This window comes from Ammospiza caudacuta, chromosome 16 (genome assembly GCF_027887145.1).
Source record: "Ammospiza caudacuta isolate bAmmCau1 chromosome 16, bAmmCau1.pri, whole genome shotgun sequence".
Classification (NCBI taxonomy): domain Eukaryota; kingdom Metazoa; phylum Chordata; class Aves; order Passeriformes; family Passerellidae; genus Ammospiza; species Ammospiza caudacuta.
In genome coordinates this window covers 11,499,384-11,520,597 of record NC_080608.1, presented here as the reverse complement: position 1 = coordinate 11,520,597, position 21,214 = coordinate 11,499,384, and the positions used below count along the sequence as shown (strand labels likewise).

At 41.9% G+C, this 21,214-nt stretch overlaps 1 protein-coding gene across 1 annotated transcript in view; it reads left to right on the top strand.

Annotated features, from left to right (window-relative positions):
- ADAMTS2 (ADAM metallopeptidase with thrombospondin type 1 motif 2) overlaps window positions 1-21,214 on the top strand; it is a 174,334-nt gene that overhangs the window by 59,664 nt on the left and 93,456 nt on the right. Inside the window, exon 3 of the mRNA XM_058815035.1 lies at window positions 2,577-2,736. Within this exon, the coding sequence (XP_058671018.1) occupies window positions 2,577-2,736 (160 nt within the window). The remainder of the gene's footprint in view (window positions 1-2,576; window positions 2,737-21,214) is intronic.

Genomic DNA, 21,214 nt, shown 5'->3' with positions numbered 1-21,214 from the left:
CAGCCGTGCAGCCAGGAGTTGGTCTTTAATGGTACTTGGGGGCCCTTCCAATTCAGGAGATTCTATGATTCTGTGTTTGAAGGTGGGGATGTGCAGAGTGGTGTCATGTCCATCCAAGAAGCAGAGTGAGGAATGAGAGCACCTGATGTTGTCCTGCTCTTTGACAGCTTCCAGTGCCACATGAATTTCTCTGCACAAAAAGGGCCAATACCAGGCACAATGACCTGCAGGAAATGTCAGTGTTTAAGCACTGTTTTATGTCTTGGGGTCCAGCATTCAAATACCTCTTTCTGTTCAGTCTTACAGCCTGTCCCAGGGTGTCACCTTCATCTTCTCAGAGAGGAGAATTCACTGTGACCAACAGTTTTCATTTCCAAAAGGCCATCATACCCTGGAAGCTAAAGTTCACCTATAAGAGCTGTTCCTCTGTCCAGTCAGTTCAACTACTGATTGCAGACGTTGTTTCTCTGTAAATTTTCTTAGAAGATCTAAATTCCTCCAAACTCCCATCAGTACTCCCTGCAGCACACAGTGTACAGCAGCATTTCCCTCTGTATCCTGAATTATGGTCTGCATCCCAAGCTATGGTCTGGCATTAGCTGCTTAGTTAATATTAGGCTTAATGTATCCAAAAATACATAAGAACATGTGCACAATCATGGTGCTTTTTTCACTTGCAAAAACCAAAATCACATATTTTTCACATGACAGTCAAGCTCTCAGTGTATTTCTCTTGGGTGTAGCATGGCATCTGCATTGTATCCTGTGCTGTTGAACTTGCAAATGCTTGTTCCTTCTTGATTTTTAGTTGTGCATTTATCATAAAAAGAGTTCCAAATTTCTAAATATAATATTTAATATCCAGAAGAACTGTGTGTGTTATGTAGTTAGAATAACATTAAAAGGAGAGTAGCATCAAGTCTGAATTTTTCATGTATTCCCCTTTACGGTAAAAGATCAGTTGCTCTCTCTTTGGGTTCAGCACTTATTTTCTTGGTTGTCTTGATTTCCTTGAGCTGCTGAGCTTGTCTCACCTTTTCTGTGTCTGATGTAGAATCTAAATTAGTTAAGAAGAAACAGGATTTTCAAATTCAGTTGTCTCTATACAGGCAGGATGGCATCAGCTAAAATTGCTTTGATAAAATTTTGCTTCTTTAATCCTTCCTCTCCAATCTGTTTTTGTATACATTATACATACGAATTCTGGGACTGGAAATCTTGCCTAATGTAAGTTAAGACATGACAAATGAACCTGACATTTTTCCAAGGAGGGAACCAGTGAACATACTGTATTTATAGCAGTAGGAATGTAGTTTGTTGCTTGTAGAAGAAAAATATGTGCTGTATGAGAACTTTGGTGCTGGAATATGATAAGTGTGTTTAGATGTGCTTGTTTCAAGTGAGGATACTGGGTTCAAAGGAGCCAAACTGGTTCTCCTGGAAGCTTGAGGTAAGGCTTCACTGAACAGGGGATTTAGGCTCCCAGAAGCTCAGACAGCAATATAAAGAGTGTCACAGTACAAATTATAGACTGCAGTGTCTCCAGGATTGTCTCTGGGCAGAGTGGGAAAGAATGCAATGAAGGAGCTTCTGGAGGCTGGATCTGGACCAATTTCATTCGTGTTAATAGTAAGCCTGTCTGCAAGCTGCGAGTTCAGTAGCTGAAGTTCTCAAACACAGATGTGCAAACATGCAGAAAAAATTGATTCAAGCCAACCATCTCTGCAAGCAGCCTTTGGCTGCTGTGACCTCCTGCAGTTGGGCAGGACTGCAAGAGGAGACAAACCCAGGTGATCCAGGTGCCCAAGTTGTTTCACCTGCATAAAGATGACAAAAAGTCCTTTTCTTTTTTAAAGTTTTCAGTCTTTATAAGGGTTTCCCCTGAACACAATGAGACTTGTTTGGATGATGCTCCTTTGGTGTGCTTTGTAGAAGTGCAAATTTCTATTTTCATACCAGGGTATCTGGTCCAGTCTGAATAAGTTGGGTTATTTTTTAACAACGCACTACTGACACTCAAACTAGTTGTAGCTAATTATTGAAAGGTTATTTTGTTGGCTTTGTGTCACAGGGGAAATAATCACAAAGCTTAGCTGCCTGAAAGTAAGATGCAGTATTTTCTATCTTGCTTCTGGACAGAGGGACTGACTCTACAACTTTTGACTGTTGAAGTGTACATCAGCTTATGGCACTGATCTGCTCCTTTATTTAGCAGAAATAGTAAACACTGGAGTGATCTGGGCCTGATGGATAGCTAAGGTCATAGTAACTTCCATTGTAGATGTTTTTTAATGGAGAGGGTGATTTCCTAGACAGATTCTTAGGCCTATACTTGGCTCGTGTGGCTCAAGGAGAAATCCTTTTGGTTCAGAATTGTACCTTTTGTCCTTTCTTGTCAAGCTGGGAAAACAATGCTTTGTTTTGCTCTAATAAAGAATTCACCTGGTTTCCTCTCTGCATCCTAATTGCTCTCTAGAGAGCACTAAAGTGTGCTTAAGCATATTGTAACTGTTTGCTGGCAGTGCCTGCTGTACGTGCAGTAATGCAAAGTGCTCCATCTCTGCCCTGTGCTGCAGGCTGGCATGATCCGCACGGACGAGGACGAGTTCTTCATCGAGCCTCTGGAGAGGGGAGCCCAGGAGGAGGAGGAGGAGGGAGGCAGAACACACGTGGTCTATCGCAGAGCAGCTGCCAGGAAGCAGCTTCCTGGTGAGGACGTGGATACCGTGTACAGAGGTAAGGCGCGCTCTGGGATGAGGTGCAGCTGAAGGCACGGAGCCAATGTCACCTGCTACCTGTGGCTTTTTTTGTCTTTCAAAGTGGAAATGTGCTCTCCTGTCACTCTTGTGCCGAGGTTGGGGCAGGAACAGGCGAGAGGCAGAATCATAGAAAAGGCAAAGAAGGTTTTATTCAAAAGAACCACGCGGTTTTTATAGAGTGGCACGATAGATTCTATTCTATTGGCTAACTAACAGAAACATCTTTCTCACGCACTGTCCTTGAGAGGAACAGAAAAATAAAGTAGAAAAACACCACCTGCAAATTGTTAAGAGTCAGCAAGTTATCACATCTTTCTAGCTCCCTAAAACTTCTCACAAGCTGCTGTGAGAAACGCTTACCGTTTCTGTCTCTCTGTCCCACGGCATCCACTCTCTCTCTCCAAGGAGGGAAAAGTAGGGAACGTGTTGAACACTTCCTATGGGCTAAGCAAACATTGCAGCAGCCAAAACCATCTCTGGGATGGTGGCACTGTCTTTGCCTTGAGGAGATTCCTTGGCTCCAGTGATGGATGGCCAACATGAAGTTGTGTGTCCCCCCAAGCCCTGGGCCAGAGAAGAGGAAGGGGATGGTGGGTGACATCAGTGCAGAGGTGGCTGTGGCTGCTGGGACAGATGGCAGTGCTGGCTTTGCAAAGGTTGTATTGGACAGCTGCAAGCAAGACACTGAGGCTGGCATGGTACATGGGCTTTATTGACAGTGTCTTCACTGGGCTGCATTAGTCCCAAAAGGAAAATAAGGGTATCTCCAGTATGAACACAAACGTTCTGGATTTATTCGTGTGTTGCCAAGTGTGGAATATAATGTACTAAGTATGTGATAGACAGTGATGGAATAACAAGAATTAAATATAAACATCCATTCTGTGTAGTGTTTTCTGTTTCTCTGATAACTGCCTGGTTATTGCACCTTTTTTTCTGAATAAATAAGGGATGCAAATATGCTAAGAGGATGTTTTGACAGCTGATGTTAACACTGAAATTAACTGGGTCATTTGAGTGGAAACAACAAAATAGCTACATTTTTGTTCCAAGTGTGTGTACCAAACTGCAGAGTTGTTTGTCACTCATACCCTAGTATTATCTTATTTCAGTATAGTGGGGTTTCAAGTATAGGAATGAAGAAACAGAAGGCCACAGGGATGAGGCACTGAAATTTGGGCCCCAGAAACAATATAAATTTCTTACTGTTCAGATTGGAACAAGGATTAAAAAGAAAGCAAGCAATATCATTCAACCAATTTTTTTTCCTCCACTTTGGAAATGACCTATGAATTTTGTGGCTGACACAGAGCTTTGGTGAGTTGTTCTCTGTTGCCTTTGTACTCACTGTGGAGCAGATCTGGGTACTGCAGGAGTCTGAATACCACAATCCCCAGAAGGGCTGGATGGCAGGTATGCTGGAAGTTGCTCTATTAGTGAATGTTTATAAAATTATTGTATGTTGGAAAATACCAGCCGCTCGCTGTGTTTCCTCTTAAACAAAAGAGACTTGATGTTGTTCACACCTTATGGCAGTATTTTTGGTTTTGGATGGTAAATATTCCTCAGGAGTAGGAGTGTGGTACACAGAAAAGCACACACTGTAGATCAGCTCAGTTACTGGCACCTGGTACCTGCTGGAGGAGGCTCTGAGATGCAGCAAAGCCACACGCCGTGTCTGATGCCACCAGACTCGGTGTCTGTCACCTCCCCTGTGCCGGGGCTGCAGTTTGCAAACTGTGGTAAAAAGGCACGAAGCAATCACAGCCACCAGCCAGCACTGTGGGATTGAAAAGCAAAAGGGAGGCTGGGCTAAGAAGTAGCAGTGACCTTGTCTGGTACAGCAGGTGTGGGGACAGGTAGGAATGGTTGTGATATTTCCAATTTTTTAACTGAGGAAAGAATGCTAAGGGCAATAATCTTCCCTTCTACACCATCACCTTTTGATTTGGAAACTTATTTTTTATTTTGGAAAAAAACCCCACTGTTACCAAAAATCAGTAAAAATAAAAACTGTAGGGTAAAGGGGATTTTTTTTCCATGAAATTGTCTTTGCCTTCAATAAAAATATAGTGAACAACCACTTGAAAATGGTTTGTTCTCTACTTTTTTTTTTTTTTATTATTAAATCTGGCTTTCCACCTCTGATTGCTCTAGGCAAAAGACATGGACAGGATGTACTTTCACAAATTGTAATTTTATTTTCCACTTGGTCTTTTTCCAGAATGTATTGAGTTTTGGTTAACAAACACCAAAATATTTAGTGATTGGGCATTGATAAGCACACTCAGCTGTGTGTTTCCAGTGTTCTAAACTGATTGATGGGCTGAGTTAGGAAATACTTAGTAGGGCACTTTCAGCATGCTGTATCTATTAAAAAAAAAAAGGTTAACCAAGAGCACTCCCCCTCTTTCCAATATCCCTGGAGACAAGTGCATTGTTGCCAAATCCCATAAATTTACATGTGATGAATTGTAACACTTGGACTATTTTTAAAGGTCCAGCCTCCAGGAATCTTATGAATATGTGATGATTTTTTTTCCCTAGGTAAGCTTCTGCTTCTTTTAACTGTTGATAAAAATGTGTAGTTTCTGGCTATGTAAATATTTTAAGGTAATGCGTGACAAACAAATTTTACGTATTCCATAATTTTTAAAACAGCATCTTTTAAAATCCCATGATATGTTAATTTAATCCCATGATTTGGGAGGGAATTGTGAGTCATGATTTTTGAATGTTTTGGTTTGGATAGATAGATACAAATTCCTTATAAATATTCCTATCTTTGGCACTCTTTCACAAGAAATAGGACAAGCTGTTCTCTCCTCAGCGAAACAGGAGGTGAAGGAATTGAAAACTCCATGAACTTGGAGCTGAGAGGATCAGCCACCATTTCAAGGTCTTGGGTGTGCAGCGGGCAGTGGCCACTCTGGACCTCACAAGGCACAAGGGTTTGGGATTTTCTACTAAAAGCAGCTGTTTTGGAGGGTGGTTTGTTGAAGTAAATGACCCCAGGCAATGTGCATCTCCCACAGCTGCCCTGGCAGAGAGCTCCAGCGCGGGGCTGCAAGGCAATGACACCAAGGTCCCTGAGGCTGGGGGACAGCTGAACACCCCAAAAGACAGCCAGGAGTAAAGGAAGATCCATTGACTGCTTGGGAGTGAGGATTCAAAAAACCTAAAACCAAAAAATTTAAAATTGCATTTTCCACACAATGTAAATAAATTCTAAATTATGTGAACAGATGTGATGAGATGGACCTGACAGCAGGGTTTTTCTAGCATTTTCCATGCACTGTTATCTATCTTTTATATTATAATTAGAGAAAACCGAGATTCCACCTGTCTGAAAATTGTAAACAAGCAAACCCCACAACCTCCTCAGCGCTGCAGAGATCAAGGTGTGCATCTTGTGTTGTGAAGGCTCTGCTGATGTGCTGGGTTTTGAGAAGTGGAATGTGCTGGGAGAGGTCTGCCCTGCCCTTGTTCCAGACTGTGCCAGATTCGCTTCTGCATTTACGTAAAACGTTATCAGAAGATTGGGAAATGTAACTACTTGTTTTGGCAACCTGAATCATTTGTTTTGACTGGTGTGTGGGATTATCTGGGGTTTGGGAGAACCACAGAGTATGGGGTGTAATATTTCTGCCTGGTCTTCTTTCAAACAGTGCTATTTGTTAATGTACTGGAAAAATGTAAGCATCATATTTTAGGCAAGTAATAATCTTCAGCAGAGTAGTACTGTGAAAGTCTGTGTGAGCTCACTACAAATTAGGCTAATTGTTTCAGAAAGAGAAATATTTTCCTGTAGTGGCTGAAATATTGCAGGTGTGGTGAGAATAAATCCTATTTTCTCTGGCAACTGCTTTTAGTGCTTGCATACATAGAATAATTTATCTTCCTTTAGATAAAAATAAGCATCATGTTGAACATATTTTAATATTTCCAGTTGAATTCCTTCTTACAAACATGAGAAATGTTCCTTGATAGCAATAAAACTACCGACATAATAGAACTGGAATTAAAAAGATAAGCTAGAGTGGGTTGTTTTTTCTTGAAACTGCTGGGTTTTTGCTTAAATGCTCCTTGAATGTTAACTGAAGAGGTGCTAAGTATTTAATTAATGGCTACGGTGAGGCCTGGAAAGCTAGCTTGATTTTTGCCTCTAAAGGCAATCTGATTATTAGGTTTGTAAGCTTTAATATCACATTTCTCCACCTAAATTACTGTGTCTGTTATGTTGATCAGCTGAAAGGAAATGATTATACTAAAACGTCCTTAAGGTTTGCCTTTTCTCTAAAAAATGTTATTTAAGTACTGTGCTCTGAGTTTTATTGTATTGTATGATTGATGAGAAACAGAAACTCAGCTTTAATGACAGTTTTATTTACTGTGCAGATGAAAGATGACCTTAGCCAGGAACAGTTTATTACTGATGAAGACAGTAAGGTAACTCCCCAAATGTGCTTAAACCAGAAAGGTTTTGTTTCTGTAAGTGCCAATTAAATCCCTTGGAATGGCCAAGCAGAGTCTGACACAAGTCCCATCACAAACAGCTCTGGGCTGACAGGGTGGGCAAACCCACAGCTCTGCTGGAGATTTGTGACCCCTTCCCATGGCAAAACCTGGCGTTGCTGGAGGTCAGAGCTGCAGAGGAGTTGTGCCTTGGTGCTGAATGATGTGATCATTTATTGTGACCCTCTGATGTTCCTCCTGGGGCAAACCCCACGATTTTTTTATTGCCTTTTTGGTAAATTTTTCAATTATTTAGTTTTATTTTTACATTGAGGTAAAATCATCCCCCTGGCTGTAAGCACATGTCAGTCAGATAAAATACAGAAATAATTTACTGCTTCTAGTCAATAGTGGTAGCCAGCCTCTTTCTGACAGACCCAAACTTCATCAGAGCAGAGCTGGTCCTCAGTCCTCTCACTGGCATCTCCTGGCCTTCCTCTCTTTGACATTTAGGAGCCCTAAATGTTAGGGGCCAGTCAGCAGGGGAGAAATCCATGTAAAATTAAGCCGAAATAACTCCACTCTGGAAGCTTTTTGAAAAGATGAAAGTCAAAAATATGATAAAGTTGTAACAAAGTTGCCAGAGCTTTGCAGGTTTTGGAGATGATATTTCAGAGGAAGACTCCTCCATCATAGTCCATCAAACTGTCAATGCCAATGATTTACTAATGCATTTAAATTACTCTTTAGAAACCAACGTGCATCTGGTGTATATTTTTCTGGATTGCCTGAAATGGCTCAGACTGGCTGCTGGCTGGCCTGCTGCCATTCTAATTTACACAAACTTTCCTGGTTACCTTTGCAGGGGAACAGTTTCTTCAGGAAACTGAAGTTTCTCCAAATCCAATCAATATTTCCTCTCAGCTTGCACTCTTGCTGATTAATTACTGCTCCCTTATTTTGCAGTCAGTAAGACTCTGATGACAATATTTTTTGTCTCCTTCCTACATCATCTGTGCATGATAAATACATCTGTCTTTCTCTCCTGTCTTGGGTTTTCTCTGAATTCCACATTGCAGATTCATGGGGATTTCTGGGAAGAGGAAGATTGAGAATTCAGTGGCAAATCAGCTTTTGATTCAGAAGCAAGGTTAAGCACTCATGGGAAAAACAAATCCCCAGGGAAAATGATCTTAGGCCATGGGATGTCACCCTTCCCAGCCATCTGCATTACAACTGATCAGGCAGTTCTTTGCTAGGAAAATGAGATCCTTGCAGTAATTTTGGGGAAAAATCTAAAGGTTTATACTTTTACAGTTGTGCAGTAAATCATGTGGGATGAGCAGGTGAAGGCTAATGAACAATGCTCTTGAATGTACTGGATGGGAAATGCCAGGAATAGCCTATTTTTCTCCAGAGTTGATGGAGTTTTCTGCTGTAGATTTCCTCAGTGGGTGGCCTTAGCTGGGCCACAGAATGGTGTCACATAAAAAGTCAAACCTCCCAGTGCTTCTGGGGTTGTCAGTTTCATTCTGCCTGGAAATAAAATTATTATGAAATGAATTGAATTGATTTTTTCTCAATATCAGTAATTTTGATCAGTTTTTCGATGGGGATGTGCTCATGTAGCTCCTGATGCGTGGTGTGCAATATGCATTTCAGGACCAGGCAAAGCTGTGTGGGCTACCTTTGCAGTGTGCTTTTTTGAATTTTGAAGTGCTTTGGGAAGTATATTCCATCTTCAAATGATTTTTTCTTTTAATTAAAGATCTCCTTTTTCCAGGTGCTCTAAATCACTTCCAGAATTATTGAATGTTCATGAAATAGTTTCTCATTATTATTTCTTCAAGATATCAAATCTGTAGTTGTTGCAGCACCATTTTGTTTCACCAGGAACACAAATCCTCTGGTACAGAGGTAAAAATTGTTGGTGTGGCCTGGAGCTGGAGCAGAGCTGCCACCTGGCCCAGCTCGACTCCAGGTTCCTGGCACTGAGCTGTCATCTCCCTCTCCCACACACCCCACCAAGCTGTAATAAACTGTTGCTAAACTAATATTGTCTTCCTGGAATACAGGAATACAACAATAGTATGTGAAGAAGCTCAGTTTCTGTATTTGTCCCTACCTTTCTCATTAGGCAGCTTGGGATCTGTGTAGACTTTGAGGAAACACTTCAGTGCAGGCTCAGCTTTGAGCAGGTACTTAAATCAAATTGATTTCAGTGGGATTCAGGTACATACCTTTAGGCTAAATGGATTTTTTATTCTGAATGGGTTTCTGTTGTGGTTATGAGGCAAGTTAAAGGAGCAAGTTACTTCCATTCAGATATGCATTGATTAAGGGTGAATGACTTAATTATTTGTACTTGTTTAAATATCACTGATTTGCCTGTATTGGCAGCTAATATAAAAATAAAATTAATTTAATTCTTAACTGATGAGTTCATTTTAGCTCCTCTGCTAAATTCAAGCTCTGTAAGGCTCTCCAAAATGATTGCTGTGAACAGCTTATAGCTGGAGTTGAATTACCAAATGTTGCTAAATATAAAAAATGATGCTAAAGCTGATATTGGCCTATAAAACAAGTTTCCAGTTCTCATATGAATACTCCTGTAAAATTTTTGTGATCAGCTCTGATGAAAATATTGAGAAAGCACTCTTATTTTTCACATCCTTGTATCAGCTAATCCTTCTATCCTTCTTTCACATCCTAAATTCAGCTTTGGGGGAGTGTGAAACAGAGGTTGATTAATCACTTGTTTGTGTTTAGATTTAGTCAACACTTGCTTATAAAGACAAAACACTTTCAGCGGGTTTCAGTAAAGTTCATTTTTGTGAACTTCCTTCTAATATCCATTGATCTCACAATCCTTAATGGATTTAGCCTTTCAGTCTCCTGGGAGGAAAGAGAGATCAAAATATTTGCCTTGTGGACGAGGGTGACATAAACCTTGTTTTCACTGCAAGCTGACCCCGTGTCTTGCTGGCAGAAGCCCTGTGCAAGGGCAGAGTTCACTGGAGCAGCAGTTGGGAAGTCAGACTCTGCCTGCAGGAGCCCAGCCAGAGCTCTCATGTGCGAGGGTGTGCAGCCGCCCACAGGCGTGTGGGGAGGTTTGCCTTATGAAAATGCATGTGCACGCCCACAAGGTTTTTGCAATTTCACATTTACTGGTGTGTTTTTCTGTGAAGTGTCATCCTGTTGTGGTTTGTTTATTTACAAGCTGTGTTGTCCAACCTGCTGAGAAAAACAGAGGATGGCGAGGATCCAGCGGGTCCTGCCAGGCTCAAAGAGGGAGAAACTTGTTCACAGAAAGACCTTAATATTCTGTCCTGACAAACTGAAAGTGTTCTGCAACCCGTATCTCTGTTTAGGAAATGGATTCTGACGGTGAGAATTCAAAAATATGGGTAGCATGTAGTGTTTGCTGTTTTGTACCATGGGATTCAAACTCTGTGTTTGATAACAATACACAAAATAGCATCTGGTAGGCACCACTAAAATAAGCTCTAAGTAGAAAATGCCGATAAGTGTTTTCAGTTTAAAATGCTTTCTGACAAAAAGTGTGACATAAATTTCATCTGCTGTCCATGATTATGATGATGATGATGCAGTGGTTTGATGAGGCTGAAAGACATCATCAAGTGAAAGTGATGGGCAAGGCCAGAGCTTCAAGAGAGATGCATATCCTTCAAATATCTACATTTCTATCATTTCTCACAACAGGAGAGCCACATGTGAGGCCTTGAGAAGTGGTCCAAGGATTAAAAATGTATTCCAGCTGGTTCTGACTATTCTCAGCTCTGTGAGATGTGCTCCTCAAGGGCTGGCCAGAGCAGCAGTGCTGTGTGGTGCTGTTATCTTGGTGCTTGCAGAAGGGGCACCGGAAGGGTCTCTGCATTTACGGTGGTGTGAGCCCAGCTGGAGAATGAGAAAGAAATGGCTTGGTCTTACTCTGCACTGATTTTCATGGCTGCCACCAAACACTTCCATACACCCCTGTGTTGCTCATGAACTCAATGCTGGTTTAAAGGAGAACCTTTCAGTGCCCAGAGCTGGTCCTTCAGCCTGACATCATTGGGCACCTCCAAAGCAAAAGCCACTGCCTGAGCTAAAGGGCTGTTTGTTTAGCTGACTCTGTATATGCTGAGTTCTGCATTATATAATGTATTTAAACACTGCATTATGCACTGTTCCCTCTAAAAGCTGCTCTCCCCCCTGCCCTAGAGCCAGAGCCCGGACTCCTGCTCGTCCTGCCTCCCCCTTGCAGCCACAGGTCCTGTTGGGTCAGAGAGACCCAGCAGTGCTGGGGGAGCTGGGCAGGGCAGGCCCTGCTGCTGGGGGACTGCAGGACACAGAGCACTCCTGCCCTTTGTAGCCAGGCTGAGGGGAGGAGGCAGACCCTGCCCCTGGTGTGTGCCAGTGCAGGGATGAGCAGGGAAGCTCGTGCTTCTTGGATGTTTATGCTTTAGCCAAGCATGTGTTACACCCTGCAGGAGGTGGGCACTGCACCTGTGGTAGCCCTGTGGTTGGTATGAAGGAGGTGCCTGGTCTGCCCAGCCTTGGTTTAGAGCTAAAGCCTGTGTTGGGTAATAGCTTTCCATAACCATTTTGTGACTCTTCCTTATTTTTTTTTGGTGCTTTTTGTGTTTTGAGTTCTCTAAGCAGTGCTTGGGGCTGCTTGGACTTTTTAGGTAAAAATAACTTTCATTTGAAGAACAAGCAACAGCAGTGTTAACTTTCCTTTCAGCTAGTGCAAGGTTCTTTTCCCCTGTGCTTTCCTGAAATTCTAAAAGGCAAGAATGTCTTAGCCCAGGAGGAAAACAGCAAAGTTTTTGATTACAGCTGCTTTGGATCTGCAGTTTGGTAACAGTAGTGAATGAATTTCTTCTTGAAAATTTGTGCTTTTCCATTGAGCAGAAACACTGTTTCAAAACAGTGCATAAGTGGGATAAAGCAGTAACAGAAACTGTTACTGCAAACTATGAGTGCAAACTCTGCTTTTTCTAAATGATTGTGTTACAAATGATTCATAATTATTTTCCTAAATACTTTATCCCAAACTGTGTAGATCATAAAGTCCCACATACATGTTTGCTGGTAATAGTTTGAATTTAAATGTCTTTGCTCATTTGAATATAAACCTTGGGAGTAGTTTTACTTAACATTTGCATATTAGATTACAAATGGTCTGTCAGCAGTACTGGCTTGGACCATGATGAATTTTCAAGCCAAACAATGGCTATTTGTTAATATAGAGGTGTTCTCTTGATCCCTGCAACACTGCCTGCACACACCTGCATTCTGATACTCCATTACTGAAACTTTACTATTGCAGTGAGAGCAAAGGCATGGTCCGGTGATGGGTTTAAAGCAGTGTAACACCCTGCTAATGACAGTCCCCTCTCTCACTGGCCACAGCCTCTTGCCAGCTGTTGCTACCTGAGCCTCACTGCTGGAAGGGATGCAGCCACGAGCTGGAAGCTGTTGGGGGTTCCAACAGAGCCAAGGCAAGCAATTTAATCACTGCATTGCTTTCCTCAATACCCATGGAGACCCTGTGCTCCACTGGCTGCATTTCTGCAAAGAGACCCTCAGAGAGTGGCACCTGGTTCTGGTGTCCACTCGTCCCATTCCCGTGCAAAAGGTGAAGTCTCCTGCAGACCAACAGGTTCTTAATGTTCTGTGTGATATTGTTGCTCAGCTCATGGAACTGCAATGCTTGTTAATGGGTTAAATACTGTGTATTTCATTTGTCAGCAGGTTCTTTGATGAAAAGCCTGAGATGCATCTTTGCTGTTCCTTTTATCTCTGAGTTTTTGAGAAGTCTCTTCCTTGTTCCAGCTCTGTGTGTGTGCTTGGACCATCTGGCACGGCTCGGCTGGCCGTCAACGTGTGCTGCTTTCAAGGGGAAAAATTATTAATCACAATCTGGATGCTGAGGGGGTTAGGGGAGGGGTTTCATTTCCACTTCAGAGCTGGCAGTTCCACAGGTAGGCATCTCTTCAGGGGCGGTTTCTCAGCAGCCTTTTGCAGCGTTGCCTGGTGGGTGTGTGAGGAAGGGTGCCCAGAAATCCCTCAGAGCCGGCGAGGAGCTGGGAGCCACAGCCCTGGTGGCTCAGCCCCACAGTCCCTCACTGCTGCCCTGCTGCAGGAGACTCACGGTGCTCAGGATCCCCTTCTGTAGCACTGCTGGGCTCCAGACAGTTGTCCTTGGATGAAAATTCATTTCCCTAGGCTCTGCTCCATTTTGCAGAGTTTGGTCAATACAGACTGTCAATTTTAAGAGACATGGGTTGGTTTTATTTTTCCTGGTAACACTAATATTTTAGCATTGCTTCAACAATCATAGCTTTGTAAACATTGCAGTGATTATTTACAGAACATTTGAGGAAGGATTCTTTTACCCAGAGAGAGAGTTGCACATAAGACATGCTCAGTTCTAAGAGTAACCTGAAAAGACAAGCCTAATGGTGGTTTCCATGAACTGCCACCTGTAGGAATTTTTTAAACTTGTAATCTCATCAGGTGTCTGTGCACTTTGTGACCATGTCTGTTTGCTTGTCAAGGAGATCTTTTTTCCTGTGGTACCTGTGGAGGCATACTGCAGTTGTTGAAGGTGTTTGCAGATAGTGAATGGTGAGAGACACTAAAAAATGTTTTGTGCCTGAAGCAGCTGCGTTCAAAATGCCCATCCCTGCACCTCCTTCAAAAACCACCTTGCATGCTTGACAGGAAATTTTACCTTGCTGCTGCAGGGCTTTTTTATAACTTTTAAAGAAATAGAAACCATTTTTTCTTTTTTCTGTCTCTCTTTTTTTTTTTTTCTTTTGTGAAGTATTTTAGGAATAAATGACTGCTCTGGTTTTAAGTGATGCAGGTTTTTGAATGGTCTTTGGATGTGAGAAGTCATGACATTTTGGAAACGCTGTTCATCCACAGACCAGCAAACCCAGGTCACTTTGTGGGAAAGCATCTGCTGTGAGTGGTAGCAACAGTATCTAAACAGTGGCATGAGAAGCTGCCCTTGCCTGACTATTAAAATATATGAAATTAGCAAGCCCTGACAATTACCTCTTGTGAGCTGTGTTTTGTTGCTGCTGAGTGGGCAGCAATTCTGTTTGTCTAATTGAGCTTTGCTAGATCATAGTGTTCAGAGTTCATTCATCATACTGGGTTTCTTTCTTTCTAGGGTTTTCCATTTTTAGAGAGACCCTGTTATATATAGTAATGAACACATTGCAGTCGTGCATGCCTTTTTCCCTGTGGAGCAGGGCAGAAGTTTGGATCTCATTTTACAGAGCTCTCGTTTACATTTTATTCACAATGAAACTGGGGATGCCAAACCCTAGATATTTGGGGCTTGTATCTATTCGTTATGTGGCTTTTAAAGCAGATTCTTTCTTCAATACATCAAAAAATGTATTTCTTGAGGTTGAGGAATCAGATCTTTCAGGGGCCTGAGCTTAACATATTATATTGTCCAAAGCCATAGATTAAATCTCTGCTTGAGTCCTTGTTCACAGACTTGCTGGCTGTCTTTTTTGCCAGTTCAATATAGCCTTTTCCCAGTCCCTCTTAAGAAATTGTTGACTTAAGAGCAGGCTGAAATTCATACATGTTAACTTCATATTCTACTCACAAGCTGAAGTATTTTTTGCTGTGTTTTTCTTTAAGCAGAGCCCCTGGAGACTTGTTAAACTATGAAATGGTTACAAAAAAGCAGCCCAATGTCTCCAGCTAAGGGTATTAAATGTCCTAGGAAGCCCAAAAAAGCTGCTCCAACTTCAATGGAGTAAAATATATGAAAAGGGGAAAATCCGATTTTGAGTCACTGTAAGATGACTTGAATAAAATAACTAAATTTCCAGGTATTTTTCTAGGATATCCCAATTAAATGTGTGCAGAGAAATGGATGGTATTGACATTTCCATGGCAACCCATTGTAGCATTTCAGATATTAACCTGCAGGTCATATATTACTGAAGCAGAATATTTTTGGAAGACTTGCAAAATCTACCATGCCTGCAAAATGTGCAGGCAACAGCATAGCAACAAAATGCAGACAAGCAAACACAGGCTTTGGAATAAAATCTGTGCTTGAAAGTTGTGTGGAAGTTTTGTTTAAGACTCCACTGGTGGTGAGTAACATCACATTCCAGCCCCAAGGGATCAATTGCTGCCATTTTTTGCTGTGGGTCTGGTTTGTATTTGTGGCTTGGTGTGGAATAGAGGTGGGATGATTGCCAAAACATTGTAGCAACTCCTATTATCCTTTAATTCCAGGTGCTAACAGACCTTGGGGAGCCTGAGGTGGCCCTTGGTGCTTCTGTTCCACTGGTCATTGGTGATGGTGGTGGGATATGGGTGGGAAGGGCACATGGCCAGAATTAGTTAAGCCCTAGACCTCTAAGGAGGTGCTTACTGCTCCATAATGATGGATTCCCCACTGTTCCACATGGGAGCCTCTTACCAGAAGTCCTGAGGAGAATTAGATGTTCTTTTGTGCTGCTGAAACCCTGGAGAAAAGTGCTGGCAAAGGGCAGAGCGTTCCTTGCAAGGAAACTGGTGTGTCTCTGGTGTCTGGAGATTTGCAGCAGATCAGATTGATGGCACTGGTAGGATTTACAGACCTTGTGGGTCTCAGGTCAGACAGCTGGAAAGCCTGATTGTCTCTGAAGTGACGGCAGAGGCATTTCCAAGAAACTTTGGAAGAAAGAATCCCCTTTGCTAGGAAGCCACATTGCTTCCTTAAGATTATTTCAGGTTTTTAAAGTTTTTTAAAGGAAAATTTGGACTGTTTGCAATGTGAGATGGAACTCTACTCCCACCAATAAATTACAGTGTGTCCTTCAAAATCCCCGTAGGCAAGGCGTGCTATGTGATAGCTAATTCTCACAGACCCTATTAGAATGCATTTCTGGGAACTGCCTTTGTAATAATAAATTACTGGTTGGCAAGTGGATAGGGTTCAGCCAAGCCATGCACTTGATCCTGTTCACACTGATTTTAATGGAAAAATTCCCAGTGAGTTTATTGGGGGCAGACCCAGTACAAGGCTGTGGGAAACTGCCTGTCTGAATTTGCCTGAACTGCAAAGTGTCTTTGCTGCTGTTTAGATTAATTTTGTACCTTCTGGTTTCATGATTTACTTTGAGATTTTGTAACTTGAAGCTATGTTGAGAACTGAGCATTGAAAACATGACCTGTATATTGCTAATGATTGAGTGTATATATGGACATGATGGAATGGATCCAGGCATTCCTAATGAAGTTACACTGCACAGGTGCTTGCTCTCTAACATTCCTTTTATGCCTGTTGAGAGACAGCAACATCTTTCATTGTTCATGAAAAATTATCAGAGCCCCTTTGAAAATATATTTATTTTCCCCTCGTTTCCCACTGTGCAGCTTGCAGAGGTTGTGTGCTCTGTGCTGCTTCCCAGTTGCAGCAGATGTGCCTTCACCATTTAGGACACAGACAAAGACCTGTGACTATGTCATACACATTCATCTCATTTGCTCAGAATTCAGGCAGGATTTTCCTCCTTTAACATCTCAGCCATCAGGAGATGGGTTTTTTCCTCCCCACTTATGCTTTGTCAATACCCTCCCTTATATCAAGCAACGCATCATTAGTTTCAGCCAGTTCAGCCAATTTGTCATTAATGAACCAGATAAGAAACTTCCAGATCAAAAGTGACCAGGTTATTTGTCATGGGATTTCAGTGCTGCTCCTTTTTGTTTTAATGAGCACTTTCTTTTCTCACCTGGTCAGGTGCTCCTTCCTCGAGCCTTTGTTAGATGCATTCAGAGGTGGGGTCTAATTTTGTTAAACTCTGTCAGTGACAATTGCACCTCCATTCCTCCTTGTGGTTTCCAATTAAATAATTTTCTGAATTTTCTTTGTACTGCTCAACTGATTTCAATAATTGATTGAATTCACATTGGGTTGTGCTTCTGTATGTTTCTTCAATTAATCAAAATTATTTCAGCTCTACAGTGTAACAGCAAGAAGTCTAAAATTTTGACTCATCAACTCTGTTGTTACTGGTCTTTCCTCTTTCTTTCCTTTTCTTCCTTATCCAGGTGAGCCACTTATTTTTTTCTTTTTTTTTTAACCACAATTGGTCCAATTTAGGTCTCCAGGTGATGTCTTGGTGATTCCTATGTTTCCCAGATGTCCCAGTGTCTTTCAGGCTTCTCATTTACATTTTTCCACAGAACCCATCATGCCCTCTCAGTATTTTGACCACTTTATGCCAAGATGTCGTGTTGCATGAGGCCTTTTACTGCCTCGTTTTTTGTTCTCCCAATTTACAGTGAAATTGTTGGAAGAATTTGACACAGTGTTAGCATTTAGAAGAATTTCTCATTCATGGGCAAATTTGGCTTGAAACACAAAACCTTGCTCCCAAAATCCCAAAATATTCATTAAATCCAAGAAAAGCACATATTCTGATATATTAAAAAGGATAGAAACACATTTCCTGGGCACTAACACCAAAAACATCCTGCACTATTGGTCTCTCCACATTCTTCCAGAAGTCGTCATGTGCAAATACCCTTCTCACTTCCTTCATGATAAAGGTAAATAGTTCAAGTTTTTAAAAACAAGCTTAAAGTTGTTCAGATACCCAGGAGAAATCACTGTCTTCAGCCTTTATAGAAAGGATCTCAAGAAGATAATTTTATTGGTTTCAGGATCTGAAGGGAGAATCAATAAGGCTCCTACAGACTTTGAAGTTCCTGGTCTGACCCCTGCATTCCCATTAACTGCTCCCCTCTTGTTTCTCCCTCTCACAGTCATCTTAATGACAGTGTAAACCCTTGGACTTCATTTCATTCCACGTTTGGCTCTTGAAAAACACCCACAAAGTGCTTAACAGGATGTTTCAGAAACACTGCCAAGAGCTTGGGGTGAATTTCCTTCCCTTGGAAGTGCTGACCTCAGGCTGGAAGAGGAGGCTGCTGTGGAAATCCAGCTGGAATCTGCTCTCCCTTTGCAGAGGGGTCTAAAGACACTCCACAGCTGCAGGTGCTTCCTTTGCTCCAGGCTCTTGCCCTTTGCAAGGAGGAATCTCCTGTGCTTAGAGCGTGGCCGTGTGGTGCCCTGGGGCTCTGTTGGCAGGCTGGGTGAGGAGGGCAGCACAGCTCCCCTGTTCCCTGGGGAAGAGCAGCTCTGGTGCATGCCCTGTGCAGTGCTTCCCTGCCAGCGCCAGGCTGGGTGGGATGGCACGGAGAGGAGTGAGGAAGCAAGGCAGGAGTGCCATTTAGTGTCTGCTTGTACAGAGAACTGTATGCTTGCAATATGTTTTACCTTCTGCCGGCAGCTCTGGTGTGAAAAGCAGCATAGCTTAATTAGGCAGTGTCAAGATACTCAAATCTTCCAATCTGCCTTCCAATCTGAAGTGTTGTTCTTTGCTGATTTAGCTGTATCTTGCAAGAAGTCTATATGCTTATGGCTAAATTATTGAGTTGCATGAAAAATTTCAGTGTCACCTGATTTTTTTGATGGATTTTTTAATAGGACTTGGACAAATCTGTCAGGCTCTGTGGATCATCATTCTGTCAGGATTTTCCAAAAAGGGATCTGTGTGTGCTTTGACCAGAGGGGATCTGCAGTATCCAAGTTGTGTGGGATTTAATATGCAAGATTGGGACTCGTTGTGCTGCATGTCCTGCAGCACAGGTCCACCTACATGTTGTAATCCCAGTGCATACCAGTTACATCCTGCTTGCTGCACGTGCTCAGGAGATTTCAGAGCATGCTCTTAACATGTGAGACAATGCTGAAAAATGTCCCCAATTTACTGGGTATGTGTGTGGCTCACTTGTTCCAGTACCTTGCAGCTGTACCAGATTTATTTGGCTTCTAGAGCTAATTACCTTATGGCCAGTGCTTTTCCTTCAGGAGTGGTTCAAAACACCACTAGCTTGGTCAGGCATTGGACATTTAGAAAAGTGAGGCCAACAGTGTTCTCTAGGTCCACCTGGGTGAAATTTCTGGAAGATAAAGAGCAGAAGCAGGAGAAAGCCTGGATGAACAAAATAAAGTCAAAACCTTGGTCTCAAGCATGTGCTGTTCCCAAGGGCTTTGTTAGCATTGTGCTTGATAAGAATCAAGTTTCAGTGGGTTTTGGATTGTGTTGTTGAACAAGATGAAGCGTTCTTTGCTAAACTTAGAATGAAGAAGACAAAAGGAAGTTGTTATTGGGTAAAGAATTTTTTTCTTACTAGAACCATCTTTCCCTGAAATATGAAAGATCCTTTCCAAATGCAAAAGTTATGCAAACATGTCTGAATATAGAAGTGAAACTGGAAAGCAGTGGGTTTCTTCTGCCAGTTTTGCAGGAGGCCACCCACAAAGGTATATCTTATTTTTTTCTCTTTCTGGTTTTGTTTTTTTCCCTTCTGGAAAAATACAGAAAAATTTTGGCCAAAATCAGAGCCTATTTTGATTTTATAGCCTTCCTTATCAAAGCAGGATTGAAATGTAGCTTGAATTTTCCAAGTAGTGTCTAATTCATGAAGGAAAAAAAATTAAAAATAAAGTTACAGATTTGGTGCAAATGGTGTATTACCAATGCTCTAAGTTCTTGCTTAGACAAATTCATACATATTAGCCTTTGTCTACATGAAATGGAGACTGTTTGGTGTAAGCCATTTGCCTTGTTATTATTTGGTGCTGACTGTATTTTTGTTCTTGCTACGAGTGTTTGATAATGGTTTCCTGTATTAAAATCAAAGCCCTGTTTTGACTCGATATTTCCAATCTGTTTCTTAACTGCAGTATTCTCAAATTTTACTCGTCTTTAAGAGGCTGTTACTTTTTATTCGGCATATCCACTCCCTCTGGCCAAGCGGGCAGGAAATGTAGCTAATTTCTGTGTAGCCCACAAGATTCCCTGTGGAGGGACACTCTGCAGCGCTCACAGCCCACCCTGATCTCCTCACATCTGTCTCTCCCCGCGCCGCCCTGCCTTCCATTGATGGATGATTTGTCAGCGCAAGTAAAGCCCCAGAAATGCAGTTAGAATGTGAGTTGTTTATTGTTCATTTAGCTTCAGAAGCCAGATATTCCAGATCCCTGCAGTCACTTGTGCAGCAGTGTCAGTATCCTCTGTCTGCTACGGAAATGATCTCCTTGGTCCTTTGGTGCCTGAGCCCCCGTCCCACCACTCCCTCCTGTGCATTGTTCAAACTCATTTAGCAGAATTCCAGAGGAAGAAATTCAACAATTTGCACTTGGAGCCTACATTGTAGTCTAAATGATCTCACTGCTTAAAAATGTTTTCTTGGGTCTAAGTTTAATAATTTTTCACAATCTATCCTTTGTAGCTAACCCTCCCCCACTTTCTTCTTAAAAAAAATTCCTTCTCTTCCATGTGCCAGTGTTTTGTAGACATATAAGCTGTTATCAGGTTGTCTCAGCCATCTTTCAATCAAGATGTACTTTTTAGTTCCTGTAGATCATTATGTTTTTTCTTCATCTTTATGTAAATACAGAAATCGTACTAATGTAACCTCCTGTAGTTAAAATGATGCAACCTCGCTGGTGTTGTTGTGTAACCTAGTTCTGGGGGAAGACAAACTCTGCTTGGGATAAGGCACCTTTATCCCAGTACCCCCACTGGTGCTGGTACTGATGATTATCACTCAGAAGGTAAGTGATCTATGACAATAAACCAGAAGGATGCCTTAAAATGCACAAAGATTTCCACACCCTTAAAACAAGAAAAATATAGCAATGGGTAGGCAGCTTGGCAGCAGAGTCCTCAGCTGAGTAAAAGTGTGTCCTTGAGCAGAGTTCATGTTCTGCTGTGGTTTGGTGGTGTTGGATGGAGGAATGACTCTTATTCATACATTTGTATTCCCAAATAAGTCTCAGTGATTAAAACATCCTGACTGAGTGGAGTTGTTTTTTATGGATTCAAAACTGGGACAAAATAATGTTCAAGTGTGGAGGCCGCTGTTAATCCTGCAGTGCTGTTTTGACACTG